General features: G+C 25.3%; 1 protein-coding gene across 4 annotated transcripts in view; it reads left to right on the forward strand.

The window, feature by feature from the left end:
* Positions 1–16,716, forward strand: part of LOC129987901 (E3 ubiquitin-protein ligase UBR3-like) — a 73,233-nt gene that overhangs the window by 49,259 nt on the left and 7,258 nt on the right. For 3 of the 4 annotated variants that reach the window (XM_056095887.1, XM_056095890.1, XM_056095888.1), the window contains exons 21-28: positions 437–742; positions 2,569–2,657; positions 3,456–3,596; positions 5,262–5,452; positions 6,609–6,719; positions 10,573–10,779; positions 16,390–16,523; positions 16,645–16,715. In XM_056095887.1, the coding sequence (XP_055951862.1) occupies positions 437–742; positions 2,569–2,657; positions 3,456–3,596; positions 5,262–5,452; positions 6,609–6,719; positions 10,573–10,779; positions 16,390–16,523; positions 16,645–16,715 (1,250 nt within the window). The remainder of the gene's footprint in view (positions 1–436; positions 743–2,568; positions 2,658–3,455; positions 3,597–5,261; positions 5,453–6,608; positions 6,720–10,572; positions 10,780–16,389; positions 16,524–16,644; position 16,716) is intronic. The other variant, XM_056095889.1, reaches the window with a different exon arrangement.

Raw genomic sequence — 16,716 nt, forward strand, 5'->3', positions numbered from 1 at the left:
GTGTTATCTTTACTTTTGTTATTTTTCAGTCAGCCAAACTTTTTTGATGGATTTCATTCAAAATTTGAAAGAAGTTTTACAAATTTGGTGTCAAGATCCTTAATCAAATTTTATTTGTCTATCTCAAAGCATTTTGAGTTATCTTGTTAACAGACAGATATAATTAAAAAAAAAAAAAATGTGTCTTTTTTGGATTCAGGGTGATCTATAATATGAATATACATTGAAATGTCTTGCTTGTATTAAAAAATACACATCAATAAAAAAATGATTACAGTATTTTTTCTTTGTATGGTTGCATGCATGATAAAATAAATAGGAATTGAAATTCTCCACTTAGTAATTATTCTTTACAAATTTTTGTGAAATGTATTCTGATTATAATGATTTTTTTAATATGATCTCTGAAGATGTATTTTTTTTTCATTTGTTCCAGATATCATTCATTTAGTAATAAAAGGACTATAAATGTTCATGAAAGTATATTGTCCCTTCTGTTACAACTTCACTCAAAATTGTCAGAAAAACCTGACTCTTATAAACCCAAAGAAAATATGTCTTTTCAAGAGCTTAATTCAAGAATTGGAGATGGAGTTCTGTTTGTGGAGAGATTGTTAAATCAAATTGTTATTTCTGGCGGGGACAGTTTAAATGCAATTCAGAATATCCGTCAAAAGCTATGGCCAAGAAAAGTTGATGTCAATGCATCACCTTCTTCTGAAAATATTGATAAAGAAGAAAGGTAATATATGAATGAAATATATATTTTATAGAATAATCATAGCAAAATCATGTTTTGGAATTTTTTACCTTTAAGTAATTGCTTACAGCATGTTTTCAAAGTAAAAATTCTTGGATAGAAATAGGAATTTGGTTTCCCTTTATTACTTATTTTAAAATAACATTTTGCCATCTCTTTTAATAGCTCTTAAGTCTTTCTATACTTATGTTATCCATTGACAGTTTTACATATAGGATGATACAATAGAATAAGCATGTAAAATTTTCTCTTGAGTGATTAGAGAATGAATTATAAGCTTTGCTGGAAAAATTAAAATCATCATGTTTTAGTGATATATACATGTACACCACAATTAAAGAAAAACTTAGTTTGTCGTGTATTATGAAATAATTGTAATTCTTGACAAAGAAAAATTGACTGATATTAAAATGTTAAGTCAGGTATAAAGAAGATATTAAAATTGTATGACAGTTGATTAGTTAAGAACTAAAAGACTAATTTATTAAAAACTGACATTAAAAATATTTATTGAAAGATTTGCAAACATTGTATACATGTTTATTTTAGAAATAAATAGCCTCTACACTTTACAAAATCAAGGTATATGAGTTTATTTATTAAAATGCCATCTGACAATGTCATGTCCACGTTACCACGGAAAGGGGGTGCAGTTGCTTCTGAGGGTAAAGACCCCTCACCATCCAAGCGCAGAAGTCTGATTTCTAGCTCATATGAAGATTATACTTACTCACTCGCTTGCACAAACCTTTTTTATGGGGGGATTTTTACCAGGACTTGAACCCGGAACGTCTAAATCACAGGGAAGACGTGCTACTCCTAAGCCAGGACATCAGCAAAATGCCACGTGTTTAAGAATTATTATTATATATATATATATAGATATATATAAAAAACTATGAATTGTTGATCTAGAATATTTCTTTTTGTGGAAATTTATCAAGTTGATGGGTATTTCCTGAAATGTGTAGGATATTTTCAAGTTAGTATATTAGCAAATTATTTATGATATGTATGCTATTAAATTATAAAAATATTGAGGAAAAAAATGGATTGTTTATATAAATGATAAAATATAGCCTCTACACTTTACAAAATCAAGGAATATAAGTTTGTTTATTAAGATACCATCTGTTTAAGAATTAATTTAAAAAAATGAACTGCAGATGTAGAGGATTTTTTTTATCATGTTTATTTATTTCATTTTCTTTTTTTGAAATTTATCAAGTTGATGGGTATTTCCTGAAATGTGACGGTTATTTTCAAGTTACTGTTTCAGCATATTATTTTATGATATGTATACCATTTATTTGTATAAATATAGGGGAAAAAAATAATGTTAAAATTGCATTCTTCTTAATTAAAAGCTGTTTTTTATTCCTTTTGTGCAACTTTTTCCACTTTATGTATGAAGTTTTCTATGGTATAGTTATGGGCAAACAAACACAATTAGAGAAAAAAAGATAATAATTATTGTCAGAATATTTAAACTTCCTTATTGAAAGTTTACGGATTTATTGTTTTGATATTTTTTTTCATGAATTGTTATTGTTAACTCCTCACACAACACATCGACGGACCATATTATTTGCTCCTCACAACACATCCATTTTGTTATTATCTCTACTATATTACTCCTAAAAAAAAAAACAAAAAACAACCACACCATGTTAGGCACACACATCAACACATTGCATCACGTGATTACATTGAGTCACGTGATCAGGTGGGATGGAGAAAAGCACGCAAACACTTATTGAATAAGTTTTGTCATAATTTAATAAAATTTAACCTTCTTTATATTTTAGGAGAAGGAGAGCTAAAGAAAGGCAACAGAAGTTAATGGCTGAATTTGCTTCGAAACAAAAAGCTTTCATGCAAAAAACAATGGAAACAGGTTTGCTATTAGTTTAAATTTAACATATTTCTTTAAATTACATTTGAAAGTGATTATTTTAAGCACTAACATTTGTTTTGATTATTTAAATTGCATTGATAAAATACTTTTTTTGTATCTAAATGTAGTTTTTTTTTTTTTTCATTTTTAATTTAAAGTGACATCTGACTCACCTATTTACTAATGTAATTTAACCTGTGTCACAAATATATAAATAATCATAAATTTTCTCTGCTTATCTTTTTAAACCAACTTTATTTTAGATTTTTATTCTATAATTAATTTTTCTTTAATTCATATTTTTTGTGATAATTGTTCCTGCATTATTTTATATTGTATCTTAAACGTATAGAAATATAAAAAATTATCAGTTAAAATGATTTATTACAATATTATTTTTCATGCATTAGATTTTGACTAAGTAAAGTTTCTAAGATCTCTTAAAATTAAGATTTCGATGGGTAAAGGTACCTTTCAATTATTTGGGAAATAAGATTTGTGTTTCTTTTTTTTATGCTAATTATCTTTCAGGGAATCTGTCATACGTGTTTCATAATGCAATATTTCTAAAAAATGATGCTGTTTATTAATTGATTTGTGATCAGCCATATTAATGAAGTAAGGCATGCAAAATTTTTAAATGCATCATGATGCAGCATATCATCATGTCAAATGTTAAAAAAATTAATGGTATAGTATGGGATGGGTATTCCCTATAATGCAAAAATTAATGTTTCATATATCTAATTGGGAATTTCATTAATAAAAATAGCTAATGGAATACACTTATTTTTTTAGATTCTAAAGAAGGAACATCTGGTATTGAAGAAGAGGCTGAAGATACTCAAAAAGAATATGAGTGTGTTATTTGCAGTCAAATGTCAGCCTCTGAAGAGGATCGACCTGTAGGAATGGTTGTCCTTTTGCAGGCAACGAGTGGTGAGTTTTAACTGCACTCTTTAATAACAAAACGTGAGTCTTTTTGAATGAAATTAAAAAAACTGTATATTAAAATTTAAATGATTTGCATTGCTGTCACAATGAATCTTGCACATTTTAGCTAATTGAATGTAAATCAGTGACATGTGTTTAACTTCTTACATGAACTAAATAAAGTATGAAGCTTCTTTCATCTAGGTCCATTTCAGAAGGGAAGTTTAAGTAAGAAATTTGGTTTCAAATAAAGTAAGAGATCAATTACCATTTGATTATCTGCTGACCACTTTGATCTTCATTTCCTATAAGGAAACATGCAGAATTTCTGTTTTAAATAATTTGAAACTGTTTGTTGTTGTTATGTAGAATGAATTTTTTTTTTTCTGGTTCTTTAAATCAGTATACCCTTATTTAATTTGGAAAGGAAAAAAAAAAATTGTAGATAACCTTCTCTTGTTCTTTTTAAATAATTTTTGCTAACAGTAAATTATATTTTTTGGAATGATAAAGGAGGAGCATACACGGTCACCAGTTTCTATTATGAAAATAAATATTTAGAGATTTAAATGTTTAGAAATTATTATCACAATTTTTATAGTAGTTATTTATTTATTTTTGAAAATCTACCAAATGTATAATGTTTAAATTCTTTGCCTTAATTTTCTGAAATGTAAAATGTACAATAATTTTTGTAATTGGCCTTTTTTGTTGCTTTTACTTTAATTTTATTTCTAAATCTGTTCAGTTGTATTTATTCAAAATTTAATGTTTAGAACACAATTTCTATGACTTATAAAATTTGATAACATGCAGCCGGACCTTTAAATATCAAATTTGAAGGTTCTTAAAAAAAATTCATTAATAGAAATTTCTTTAAGTACAAATACATATTGCAAATTGTCAAGTAACTTCTGTCATTGTCTCACATCCTTTACCTATTTCAATACTACATCTATGATCTTATTTTTTTAAGGATTTAAATCATTTTTGATCTCCTCTATTATTTTTTAAAAAAAATTGTAATAAATTATGCAAAATTTTTCAGACTTATGAATACTTTGTATGTTGAAATTTTAAACTTTAACATTTATTTTTGATCAAATGGTAAAGTTCAGAGCTAAACTGAGTTTAAAATAAAAATCTATTCAAAACCAAGAAAGATATTTAAAGAACAAAAGCATAGAATAATATATAACTGTCTGCCACCTTTTTATTGCTTTTTCACAGACAATTTTCAGATGAAAATTTCAATTGCAGTAAGCACTAGTGAAACAGTTATTATTAAAATTGTTTTTAATTAATTTAATTAGTCTTTTATGAATAAAATTGATGAGTGCTTTCGACTGTAATGTGCTTGTATAGTATTTTTTATGTAAACCTATTTATTTCTATGTATCAAAATTTGATGTATAGAACTTTTATTCAATCTTTAGAAACTGATTTTTTTTTCCCATGAAAATTCAAATTTCCTGAAAACACTTAATACAGAAATATTTTTGGTTCATGGAGGTTCAACTATATTGATAGTTGTAAAAAGAATTGAGCATTGTTCAAATTTTTTATGCGTTTGTTCTATATATAATAATTGATTGTTTATAATGATTTGTATCAATAGCAATATCTTTAAAGATGACTTTCAATTTCTGAAAGATGTAATTTTTAATATAGTTGCTGGGCATTATCATCAAGTTCCTAATCGTGCATTGCCATGTGATGAAAAGGACCGTGGAGAACTTCTGAAAGGCGAAAACATGTCTTCTGTAGTGAAATATAAAATCGAACTTCTTGAACGCTACTTCAATAATGTGAGTGAAAAAACGCGTCTTCCTAAATTTTTCAGAGAAAGGAAACCACATAAAGTAATTAAATTTAAACTGATGAAAAGAATTTTTATAAATTATTTTTAACACATTAACTGCCATATGTGTAACTTATTTTTGATACCACTGGCTTGGGAGCATATTAATATGCATAATTTTTACTAGAAAACATAATCCTCATATACCCCAGGGGATATTTTTCTTTTTGAATATGGCATTTAATGTGTTGATCAGTCTAGTTTTATAAATTAAAAGATTGGCAAGCATAAATGAATTATTTTATATTATGCTATATAATTTTAAATTTTATTTGGAATATTCATATTTTATTTTGAAAATTCTGTTTGAATGTGTTAATAATAAAAATAGCAAAACCTAAGTTATTAAAAATTTTTTAACTTGAGCTCATTGGTAATTTAAAATTTTCTCTCTTTCCAGAAATTTCTTAATATAATTTTAAAAATTATTAATAATTTGTGTTTGATTAAATTTTTGTTTTTTATTTTAATTGATTCAAAAACAAAATAAAAAATTATATTTAAATATTTTTATTTCTAAATTATTTTTGTTAGTTAAAATATGTTTGTACCTTATGTTTTAATTTTTTAATGCTCTTAATTCATTTCAGTACTTTACAGTAGTTCAGTATATTCAATAAAAAAAGTAACAGCCAATGAAACTTATTTCATTATTAAAAAAAAAAACTTTTTAAGTGTTGGATGCGAAATGTATTGTTTATTTTGAAGTTTTATTAAACAATTGTTATTTTCAAAATGTATGTTGTATTTTTAAAATAAAATTAATTATTTATTTTTATTATTTTTTTGGAATTATGAATTATTATTATTACTTTATCAATTAAAATTGTTTATTGTTTAATATTTAAATATATATTATTCCTTTAAATTGTTAAATTCTAAAAATAAATTCTTGCTATCTTTTTTTAATTTAAAAATTGTTTTTTCTGTGTAGTCACTTCTAGTCATTTTTAGATCTAAATTTTTTTGGATACCTCAAATTTTTATAGTGATTCCATTAACTTTGTTTTAATCCAAATATCACTGTAATAAAATTTGCTTTGCAATTTTAAAAAGATGTTGATTTTTATAAAAATGATGCAGACTGCTAGATTGTAATGCAAATTGTAAATGTATCAGTTAAAAAAACATTTTTAAAGTGTGATCTTTCTCTTTAGCGATACTGGCCTATGGCATTAAACATTGGTTGGGAAGGAGGAGTACATGTTCAGACATGTGGTCATTACTTACATATTGACTGCCATAAAGCATACATTGTGTCACTGAAGGTATGTTACTCTTGATGTTTTATCTTATTAATTACAAAATTAAGTTTTCATTCATGGTATTTGAGTATTAATAACATATAGCTTTGGTTTTATGTGTTTTCAATTAATAATATTAATAATGGTTTCACTTCATGACCTTCCATGATAGAAAAAAAAATTAAAATGGATATCTTTAAAAAAGTATTGATTATTTTTAACTAATTATATTAAGATGAATATAATCAGGATTGATTTGAATGTTTCACTTTAATTGTGTATTTTTTGTACTAATTAAAAAAAAATTCTAAATGCAACTTTTATTGTGTTTGATGAAATTAACAATTGTACTGTTCACTTCAGTATTCACATTTCTGGAATTCTTTGACCTTGATTTCCATCCTGTTAGATACTTTTACATTCAACTTTTTTTTTTTTTCACATGCCATTTCTGACTGCATTATTTCATTTTAATTGAAAATTGCATATTGGTTGCTTATATAGCTAATTCACTTACTATTTCAAATTTTGCTGCTTATATCATGTAATATATTTAAAATTATAGTATTTTTAAGTAAAAAAGTCACTATTAATAATATTGTTAAAAAATATTGAATTACATATTTAAAAATACCATTTAAAAGTAATATTTATACTATTTTTGTGACGTTCCATATTTGCAGCAACTTCTTATATATAATATGTAAGGATATTTTAAAATCTAATTTAAACTTAATTAATTTCCTAATTTTTAGCTCAATTCAGCACATAGCTGCATTCTAAAATATTCTCTTATTTCCTGATCTCATTCCACTTTTTCTATTTAATTAATGCAACAGAAAACTCTGTAAAAATGCTTTGGTCAGCAATTTCCATTCTCTGAGTGAAGGGATAACAAATTGATAGCCAAGCAAATTCTTCTAGAAGATCCCTATGATTCTCTTGCCTGTGGTCGACATGTGGGAGAAATCTCTATCAGAATCTCATTATATATAAGCACTGGGAAATTATTCTCCCTCTCTTTTATGCTAATATGCTCTTGTATTGCACTGTGAACAGACCTGTCTTGTCTGTGCTGCTTGTACATAAATCATGCCCCCGGTAATGAAATAAAAAGAAGTTAAAAATTGAAAGTGTCTTCAGCTGCAAAACTGCTTTCAAAAATTATATGTTTACATAGTTATATAAATATATAGGGCGAATTCTTGATTATCCTCTAATATTAATATCAAAATATTGTCAAAAAATTCAATAACATATAAAATAAGAAACATTTTAACATTAAGAAAAAGCATTATTATTTTGTAAAAAATTGAGTTACCAAATTTTAAGAACAGAAATCTTTCATTGATTCATCATAATCTAATGTTTATGCCCTTTACAGTAAATAAAAAATATTTACTGAAATAATTTATTGTGAATTAATATCTTATTATTAGAAAGATTAATAATTAGTATTACTAGTATCTTTTCCTGTGAATTATCTATAATGTTTACACTTCATAAGTCCATGAATAATCTGAATTTACTTTATGGTTAAATGTAAATATCTCCTCTGTTCATCTTTCCTCGTCCTCCTATTTCCAAGACTTCCAAACACATCTGCAAAAGCACACACTGCTTTAGGATCTGTGAGCAAACAGTAAGACAGTAGAAAAGTTTTCTAAAACATTTGAAAATGGATGATTTCAAGGATATATGTAATTGGTATTATTCAGGTCCAAAAATTGATACCCTTAGTCTGTGTAAGTTTTATGTATCTGATACTTTAGCTTACCTGAGGCAGTACTCAACTTTATAATGTTATATAAAGTTTAATATTTTCCTTACGAGTTAGTTGTCATTTACATTGAATTACTTTTAAATTTAATTGATTAACTTAGTAACAAAATAAAATTAAGTAAAATATGTACTCATCTGCTTTTTTTGTGAAAATTCAGATTCATGCTATTTAGTTAACTATGGGAAATTGTATTATTATGGATGTTTTATTATGTACTTTAACTAATCTTAATTCCAGAAAATAAAAGATATTTGTTTTATATGCAATACTTCTTTTTCTTCAATGTTCTTAACATTGAACGTTGATTGTGGTAAAAATTCTATATAGTGACTATCTTCCATTCCAAAGAAGATTAGCTATACAGAAGAGTGGCTTCTTCTAAGGGGTTTAATGTCTTGAATACAAAATATTAATTGAATAAGTTCTTATTCATTATTTCTGTCAAAGGTGAATTTTATTCAAAGTGTATTGATCTTTTGATATGTGAAACAATCTCGCTGAAGTTTTTTCAAATTTTGAGAAGTAATTATATATATACATATAATTGTTATTTTAAAAGATCTTTACTGACACTTCAAAGCACCATTTAATTTTCAGTCTTTGGTAACAAACTTTCTTGCACCATATTCAAGTGAGTATGCTTAGCCAAATCTCATTGGTAATTCATGAATTGGCTAATCATGAATTAAATCTTTTGATGCACAAAACATAATATTGTTGAAGTATTTTCAAATTTTGAAATTAGTGTCATGATTACTATTAAATTAGTGTTTCAAAAAATTTTTTTGGTTCTTACTTCAAAATGTTATTTTGGTTTCAAGTTTTGATAGCAAACTCTTTTCTAACATATTCAAATAAATATGCTCTGCCAAATCTATGTTAATGTAGTGTTGAATTGTTTGTGTTTGTGTTAGACAAAGAGTGTAAAAATGAAACTGGCAGAGATCAAAGTTTACTGCCCCCTACCCATTGGGAAAAGAATAATTGATACCAATCTGGTTTCTTGCATTCTTTTTGACTTATTATTATTATTATTATGTTACTTTCTTGTGTTCATAATAATATATTTTATTCATAAAAAAAGTTGATTTTTTGACAAATCACCACATTTTGTATCTTCCAGAATTCGAAAAACACAATTTGGGAAATGTCTGTCTATCTGTTGCAAAGATGACTCAAAAACTCTTGGAACTAGATGGTTAAAATTTGGAGATTTCTATCAAATTTTGTGCAAAATCTGCTCAGGAAGTCTGTCCAGCTGTTTGAATATAATTTAATATGATAACTACAAAATGAAGAGTGCTAGAGAGATAAAATTCGGTACACAGATTTAACATCTATAGTGTGGACACTTTTTAAATTTTGAACCAGATCTAACTAGGAGTTAACTATCTGTCAGTTTGTACTTTTAAAAACATGCAAATGTGATAACTCAAAAATGCAACAACTTACATATATCAAATTTGGTATGGAATTTTATGACACTACAAGTGTAATTTTGTGTCAAATTTTTGTTTCAGTTGGTTGAATAAATGTCTGTAAGATAAAAATTCTATTTTCAGATACTATTTACAGCATGGTGGGAATAACCAAAAAACTCACCAAGGATGGCACGATGTATTCAGTAAAAATGCTAAATTAGCAGCAGAGTTTAATATTTCAAAACTATTGGAAAGACCAACTTTTGGGTAGACCAATCACGCTAATTTGTTTTTACTTTTCATTTTTAAAAAGTGCCTTTGTTCCTCTGAGGGATTTGAAGCACTCGTTCTAAGGTTATTTTAATGTTATGTCTTTGGGCAAAAATTCTTTTTGAAATGAAACTGGCAATTTAAAGAGGTGTTAGCTGTACTGGAAGGGGCTCTTCCGAGTTTTACTGTGAAGTAAAACTGAGTAGTACTTGATTAGTACTTGAGACTAATTAAACTGAGTATACTTGAAACTAAATTATCTTGGTATAATAATGCTAATTGCAACTTCCTCCATATTTTCAACTTAATTTATCATTATGTGCAGTAAAGTACATTGTTAAATTGGATAATTATTTATTGGGTTATTGTAAATTGATAGTATTATAATATTTATATTTTACAGAACCAAAACCAGTTATCTTCCCGTCTTCAGAATTTGGCAGTCGAACAAGGGGAATATTATTGTCCACTTTGTCGGCAACTTGCCAATTCTGTAATTCCTTTAAGGCCAGGTTATAGAGAAGGTTCAGCCCTTGTACAATATCCAAGAAAAGATTTAAAAATTCTTGCCGCAGATATATCAGATCTTCTGTCAACGCCACTTTCAGAAGTGAGTAAATTATTGTATTCTTTATTGATTCTTTAATTTTATATGTTTCTGAGTTCTCTTATTTTCATTTTAATTTTGTAGATGTCAGTTGGATCTTAATAGATTTTTTTTATTAAATTACATTAATTTTTTGGAACTGTTAGAATTTTATCACACCATTATAAAGGAATCAAATCTACTCAATTTCTGTAATAATATAATCAAAATATATTTTTTGCTAAAATAATAAGTTTTGAAAAATTCCTTTTTTTGTTCTTAGTTTTGCCAAAATCAGAAAAACGGATTTTTGATTTAAAAAAAATTAAAGCGTAACCTCTTCCTTGTACTTTCAAAGACCCTATGCAATATAGTTCAGCACTATGCATCCGATTTTCATAGCTTTTCCTTTGTATCTGTACTTTTTTTAAATCTTGAATATGGTAAAAGTAATTTTTTTTTTTTTTTTTTTTTTTTGACATCTGTGAAATTTTTTTCCAGAATTTTATTTCCAGTTGAGAATATAAGTAATTTAATTTTTATTTCAATTTCTCATTTAAAATTTTCACACCTTCAATCCTGATCATATTTGGGTTTTCTGTTTTTTTTTTATATTCTTAAAATTAAATAAAAGTTTATGATTTGAAATTATCCCACAGGAATACTATACAGTTTACATAATATTTGAAATTTAATCTCAGATATTTAATATAAAGTATATTTTTTGGACATGCATTCCTTGTGATCCATAGAATCCTCTGTCTTTAAATCTATATCGCTGTTCGATTTTCTGTTACAGTTTGTAAAATACTTTTCGAGAATCAGTAATTGTATTTCATAAGATCACTTTTCAATTTTCAAATATTAAATTAGATTTTCCCCTTTTTTTTTCTTTTTTTAATTTTAAAAGTTATAAATTAATCTTTTGCTTCCCTGTAAGAAAATTTTTGAAATCTTAAAGTGTAATAAAATTTGCAAAATGCATTTTCTTTTTAACAAACTAAATCATTTTTTCAATCAATTTTGTTTCTGTATGAAAAAAAAAGAAAAAAAAAAAAAAAAAAAAAGAGATTAAATATATTTCTTTTTAAATTCTTTTATTGAAAACATTTATATATTGTAGTTCCTTTTGCATGAGTTGTGTCTTTCATTACATGCATGCTTTGATTAGAACACAGATGTTAATTTATTTTTTTAGATTAAAGCATGGTTCCATTCATAATATTTTTGCTTGATGATGGACATTTTCGTGTGGTTTCGTTTTTCAATTGTACTCTAACTCTAGTTGCATCAGTCATTTCCCCGATGTCCTAGATCTTTTTATGATAGGGTTTATTTGCTTAAATGCTGATCATTGCAGAAATGCCTTCTAAGTTGTGGCCAAAGTTATATGTACGAACGAGTTACCGCTAACCGAAGTGAAGGCGTTGTCCATAAGTTACAATGGACATTTGAAAGGTATAAAAATCAATTAGAAAAGATTTATACTAATGTGCACGACAAGTTGTCTTCTGTTTTTGCTAATAACTCTAATGACCATAATTCTCAGTCCTTTTTTCAGGGAAAGGTAAGAAAGACTTTCCTCTTTTTTATTTGAAAGGAAAGTGTAGGCATTCAAAAGTTTTTGGAATCATTTTCTAAGCTTTCTAATTTATAAAACTTCCCAACTTCCTAAAATTAACGCAATATTTGAATTTGCTTCCATTTCTACAGTAAAGTGTTGGCAACCCTATTAAAAAAATAATTTGATAGTGGTTAGTAAAAATGGAGCATTACATGATAGAGCAGTATATTTTCATTGTTGAACAATATTTGAAAAAATAATGTAAATCTGGCAGCCACAGTTGAAAAATTTGAGAATTGGCTCCCTAGGTCATGTGATTTAACACTATTGGATTTCTTAGTATTATGGATTTATTTGTAATCAAAGATCTATGCTAACAAGCCTACAAGCATGCATGCATTGAAAGAGGACATTCAATGCTGCATCAATGAAATTCAGCCACATTTATACAAAATAGTCATGTAAAATTTTGGCAAAAGACTGTGTATGTACCAGTGGAGGTTATTTTCCTTATGTGTTATTCCATGCATAACTCTATTCTGTGTAAATGATTAGAGAAAAATATAATAATTTAAAGAAAAACAACTAAATTTTTTTATTTAATTCAAATCTTTCATTAACATTATGTTACATTATTCATGTTATTCTATCGTTAAATGCTTCATTTTTTACTAACCCTAAACTAACAGTTGCCAAGTAGTTTTTTAATAGGGTTATCAACACTTCAATGCACAAATGATAGCAGATTGCATTAATTAATTTAACCTCGTATTATAAAGTTGAACTTAATTTTGAAACTTGGATATATTTCCTAGGATATTTGATCTAAATAATATGAAAGTTAGGATATAACAAATGTTTATTATATATTAGGAATGTTTAGGATATTAATCTCAAAAAAATGAAGCCTTTGAAAATTTTATACATTTAGAAAAAAATTAAAGAGAACTCTCATAATTTTTTTTAAAATATTAGATTTAAATTATTTTTTTGTGATAGATGGCTTATTAATAAAAGATGTTTTATTTTTTTTTTTGTCCCTTTACCCCATCTGCCTTCTCTGATATATGTTTTCTTATTCTAGACAAAAGAATAAATTCATTTGGAAGGAATGTGATAATTTTGAACTCAATATTATATTATGGAAATAAATAAAAATGCTTATATATAGCTTTTTTCTAAGAATTATTCTTGTTTTCTTTTAAGTACATTAGCTAATAGAGAGTGACATTGTTGTGAATATTAGCATTAAATATTCCTATACTATTTATATAAAATTTTTGATTCCTTTTATGATAAGAATAAAAATATTATATTTGATCTGAAGATAGTTTTATTTAACATTTCCTGTCAATTTTGCTGGAAATGTTTTTAGATTTTAAAAGGGTATTTTTTATGAACGTGTGTTTTTAAAATCTTTTTGAAGTAACAAAGAGAAGCATTGATGGATTAATCTAATTTGAATTCCTACACTCTCTTTTCATATGTATATTTTAAAAATATTATTCATATGTTTTAAGAAACTTGCTTTTTGAAACTTAAAATTTTATGATGTCATTTATTTCTTTTGTGTATGACTTTGAATGATGAATTGTTAGGAGCAAAAATTATTATATTCTGAAAGTTTAAGAGTTACAGAAAATGAATAATAGAACACCAATAATGTTACATTCTACTCTGATTTTTTTTTTTTTTACTTCTATTTAGTATTTTGTTCATAGGAGGAACATATCTTTTAATTGTGTTTGCTTCATATTTACTTTTATGATAATCATATTTTTATATCATTTTGAAAATGTATTTTTTATTATCAATTTTTATATTATTGATTAGCTCCTTGATATTCAAGTATGTTAAACATTGAATTAGTTCATGCTATTTCTAAAAAAATGTAAAGCAATTTTTCTTTTCTGTCCCTCCCTCCATTTTTATATATATGTGATAATTTTTAAATGAAAGATTATACTTGTTTCCAATTAAATTATCTTTTTTCTCCCTTACCCATTGAAGAGGAATTTCTAATTTGATAAATGAAGAGAGTGTTAATTGTTTTTTTTGTTAGAGTAATTGTGTGACTTTAAAACCATTCAATTTATAAATGATACTTTTTGTGCAAATTCATTATTACTAGATTTTTAATTAGTACTTCTTTTAAGGACGTATTTATTTTATGTTAGTATATTGTTTCTTTGTTTTCAAAATTTTTTATTTTTAATTAAATGATTTTAAATATAAATATTTAAATTTGTCTTTTTCTTTACATACAAAATTATTTATGAGCATTTCTTAACCGTATATTTTTTAAAAACAATATCAGATGTTAATCTTGCATTTCATATATAATTATATTTTAAAGTAAGGAGTTGGACATTATGTAATATACTTTTCTGTTTAATTTGTTGTAATATAAACATCATAATGTTTTGACATATGTTTCATAAATGTAACAGATAGCTGTTTTTTGGTTAGATATTAGATTAATATTTTTGAAATAATTATTTATGAATTATTATATAATACTTGATGCGATGGTAAGTTTTCCTGATTTAGTATTGTTTAGAAATCCAATTTCTTTTTATAAGCATTTAAAGGAATTTATAGAATTTCAGTGAATATTTAGTAATTACTGAATCAATTTTTCATTAAATATAAAATATTTTGCATGAAAATGATTTGTTTAGTTATATATATATTTTGTTTAATTTTATTTTTCTTATATTAATCAAAATATTTATTAATGGATTTTAAATAATCTTGAAATTAAGTGAAATTTTTGTGCTTAAAACATATCTAGTTTTTGAAATTGATAAATTTTATGCATTGATTCTGTGTAACATCATGTGCTTTTTTTCACTGCTTGAATTCAAATACTGTAAGTATTATGGATACTTAATATGGACTTCAATGTTCCACTACTATAAATGTTTCCAATAATGCTTATATTAGCCGTAACTGAGATTTTTGCTTTAATATTGTCTAAACATATAGAAATTGTGTGTGATTTTAGAAAATAATTGTCTATTCTATTGAAATAAATAATCTGTATGATATTTGCTATTGAATTTGATTGTGCATGATTTAAAATACATATTGTTGTTGATATGCTTTTTAAATCATGCATATGTCATTACAAATTTTATCTTAAGTCTTTGGATTTAAATTTTAATTTTGCAATAATTCATGAAAAATTCAAGATTGTTCTTTGTAAATTACCATGAAAAACAAAGATGGATATTTTTGTGATGATCTGCATAGTTTAAATCAGTCATGGATTTGGAGTTATTGTTAGTATGAATTAAATTATATTGACGCAGAAGCTGACAATAAATTATTTAATTATGCTTCTGTTATCAAATAAGCTTTTTAAAAAAATTAAATATTTATTTTCTTAAAGTTTTTCAAAACTATTAATGACATTTTTGTGTGAATATTTTATAATTTTATTCTTCTTATAGAATTTAAAAAGAAACAGTTATTTTTAAGAAATTACTATAAAACTGTTGTAATAAACAGTTTGCCTTGTGCAAAATTCGCTAGTAGAGGCCAGATCTATGTATCTAATACTTTCCTTTAAAAAAAATGTAATTGTTTTGGCTTTTTCTTCAGAATCTTAATTTTTTAAAATTCATTATACTGTATTGTGTAATCCATTAGACAGCCACATCCGTTTTTCTGATTTTGCTTTTTTGATCAATTTTGTTTGTCTACAGTATGAAATTTGAATAAATTTATCACATTGTTTGACTGGCATCATGATCTTAAAACTATTGATATATTTTAATCTTTTTATTTGTTTGCTTAAAAATACATTTAATTATCTCTTTTGTTAGTTTTTATTTGTAATTAAATATAAATTTGTATTTTGCATATACATATATATGTATATATATATTTTTTTACATTAAGATCGAAATAATTTTTTTATTTTTATATGAACTAAGATTATTAAATATTTATATCTTAATGGTTTCTGAAATTCTGTATTCAGACTGTTACATATTGCAAACTTGGATATTAGGCTATTGCTCATAAATTGAAAGACGAAAATTTCATCATAGCATTTGTTTCAGAGGGATTCTAACCTTTTGAAGAAATACATGGGTGGCATTATGGAGGACATAACAAATGCTACCTATCCACAATATCGTTCCTTATGTGCACCAAGTCCCAGTAGCCTTTTCTTGTTTGTTTGCTCAATAGCTCGGTAAATAGATGTTTGTTTACATTATATATAAATATTCATTCCTTTATTTAAATGCAATATTGATTTAAAAAAAAAAGTATATTTATGTTTTTTTTAAAATTGTGTCATTATTATTTTTCAGAACTAATTTGGAAATTGAATTAGTTCAAAGAGGACGGCTGTTTGAACCACTGAAGAAAAAGTCATGTTTTGG

This window comes from Argiope bruennichi, chromosome 10, assembly GCF_947563725.1.
Source record: "Argiope bruennichi chromosome 10, qqArgBrue1.1, whole genome shotgun sequence".
Taxonomy (NCBI): domain Eukaryota; kingdom Metazoa; phylum Arthropoda; class Arachnida; order Araneae; family Araneidae; genus Argiope; species Argiope bruennichi.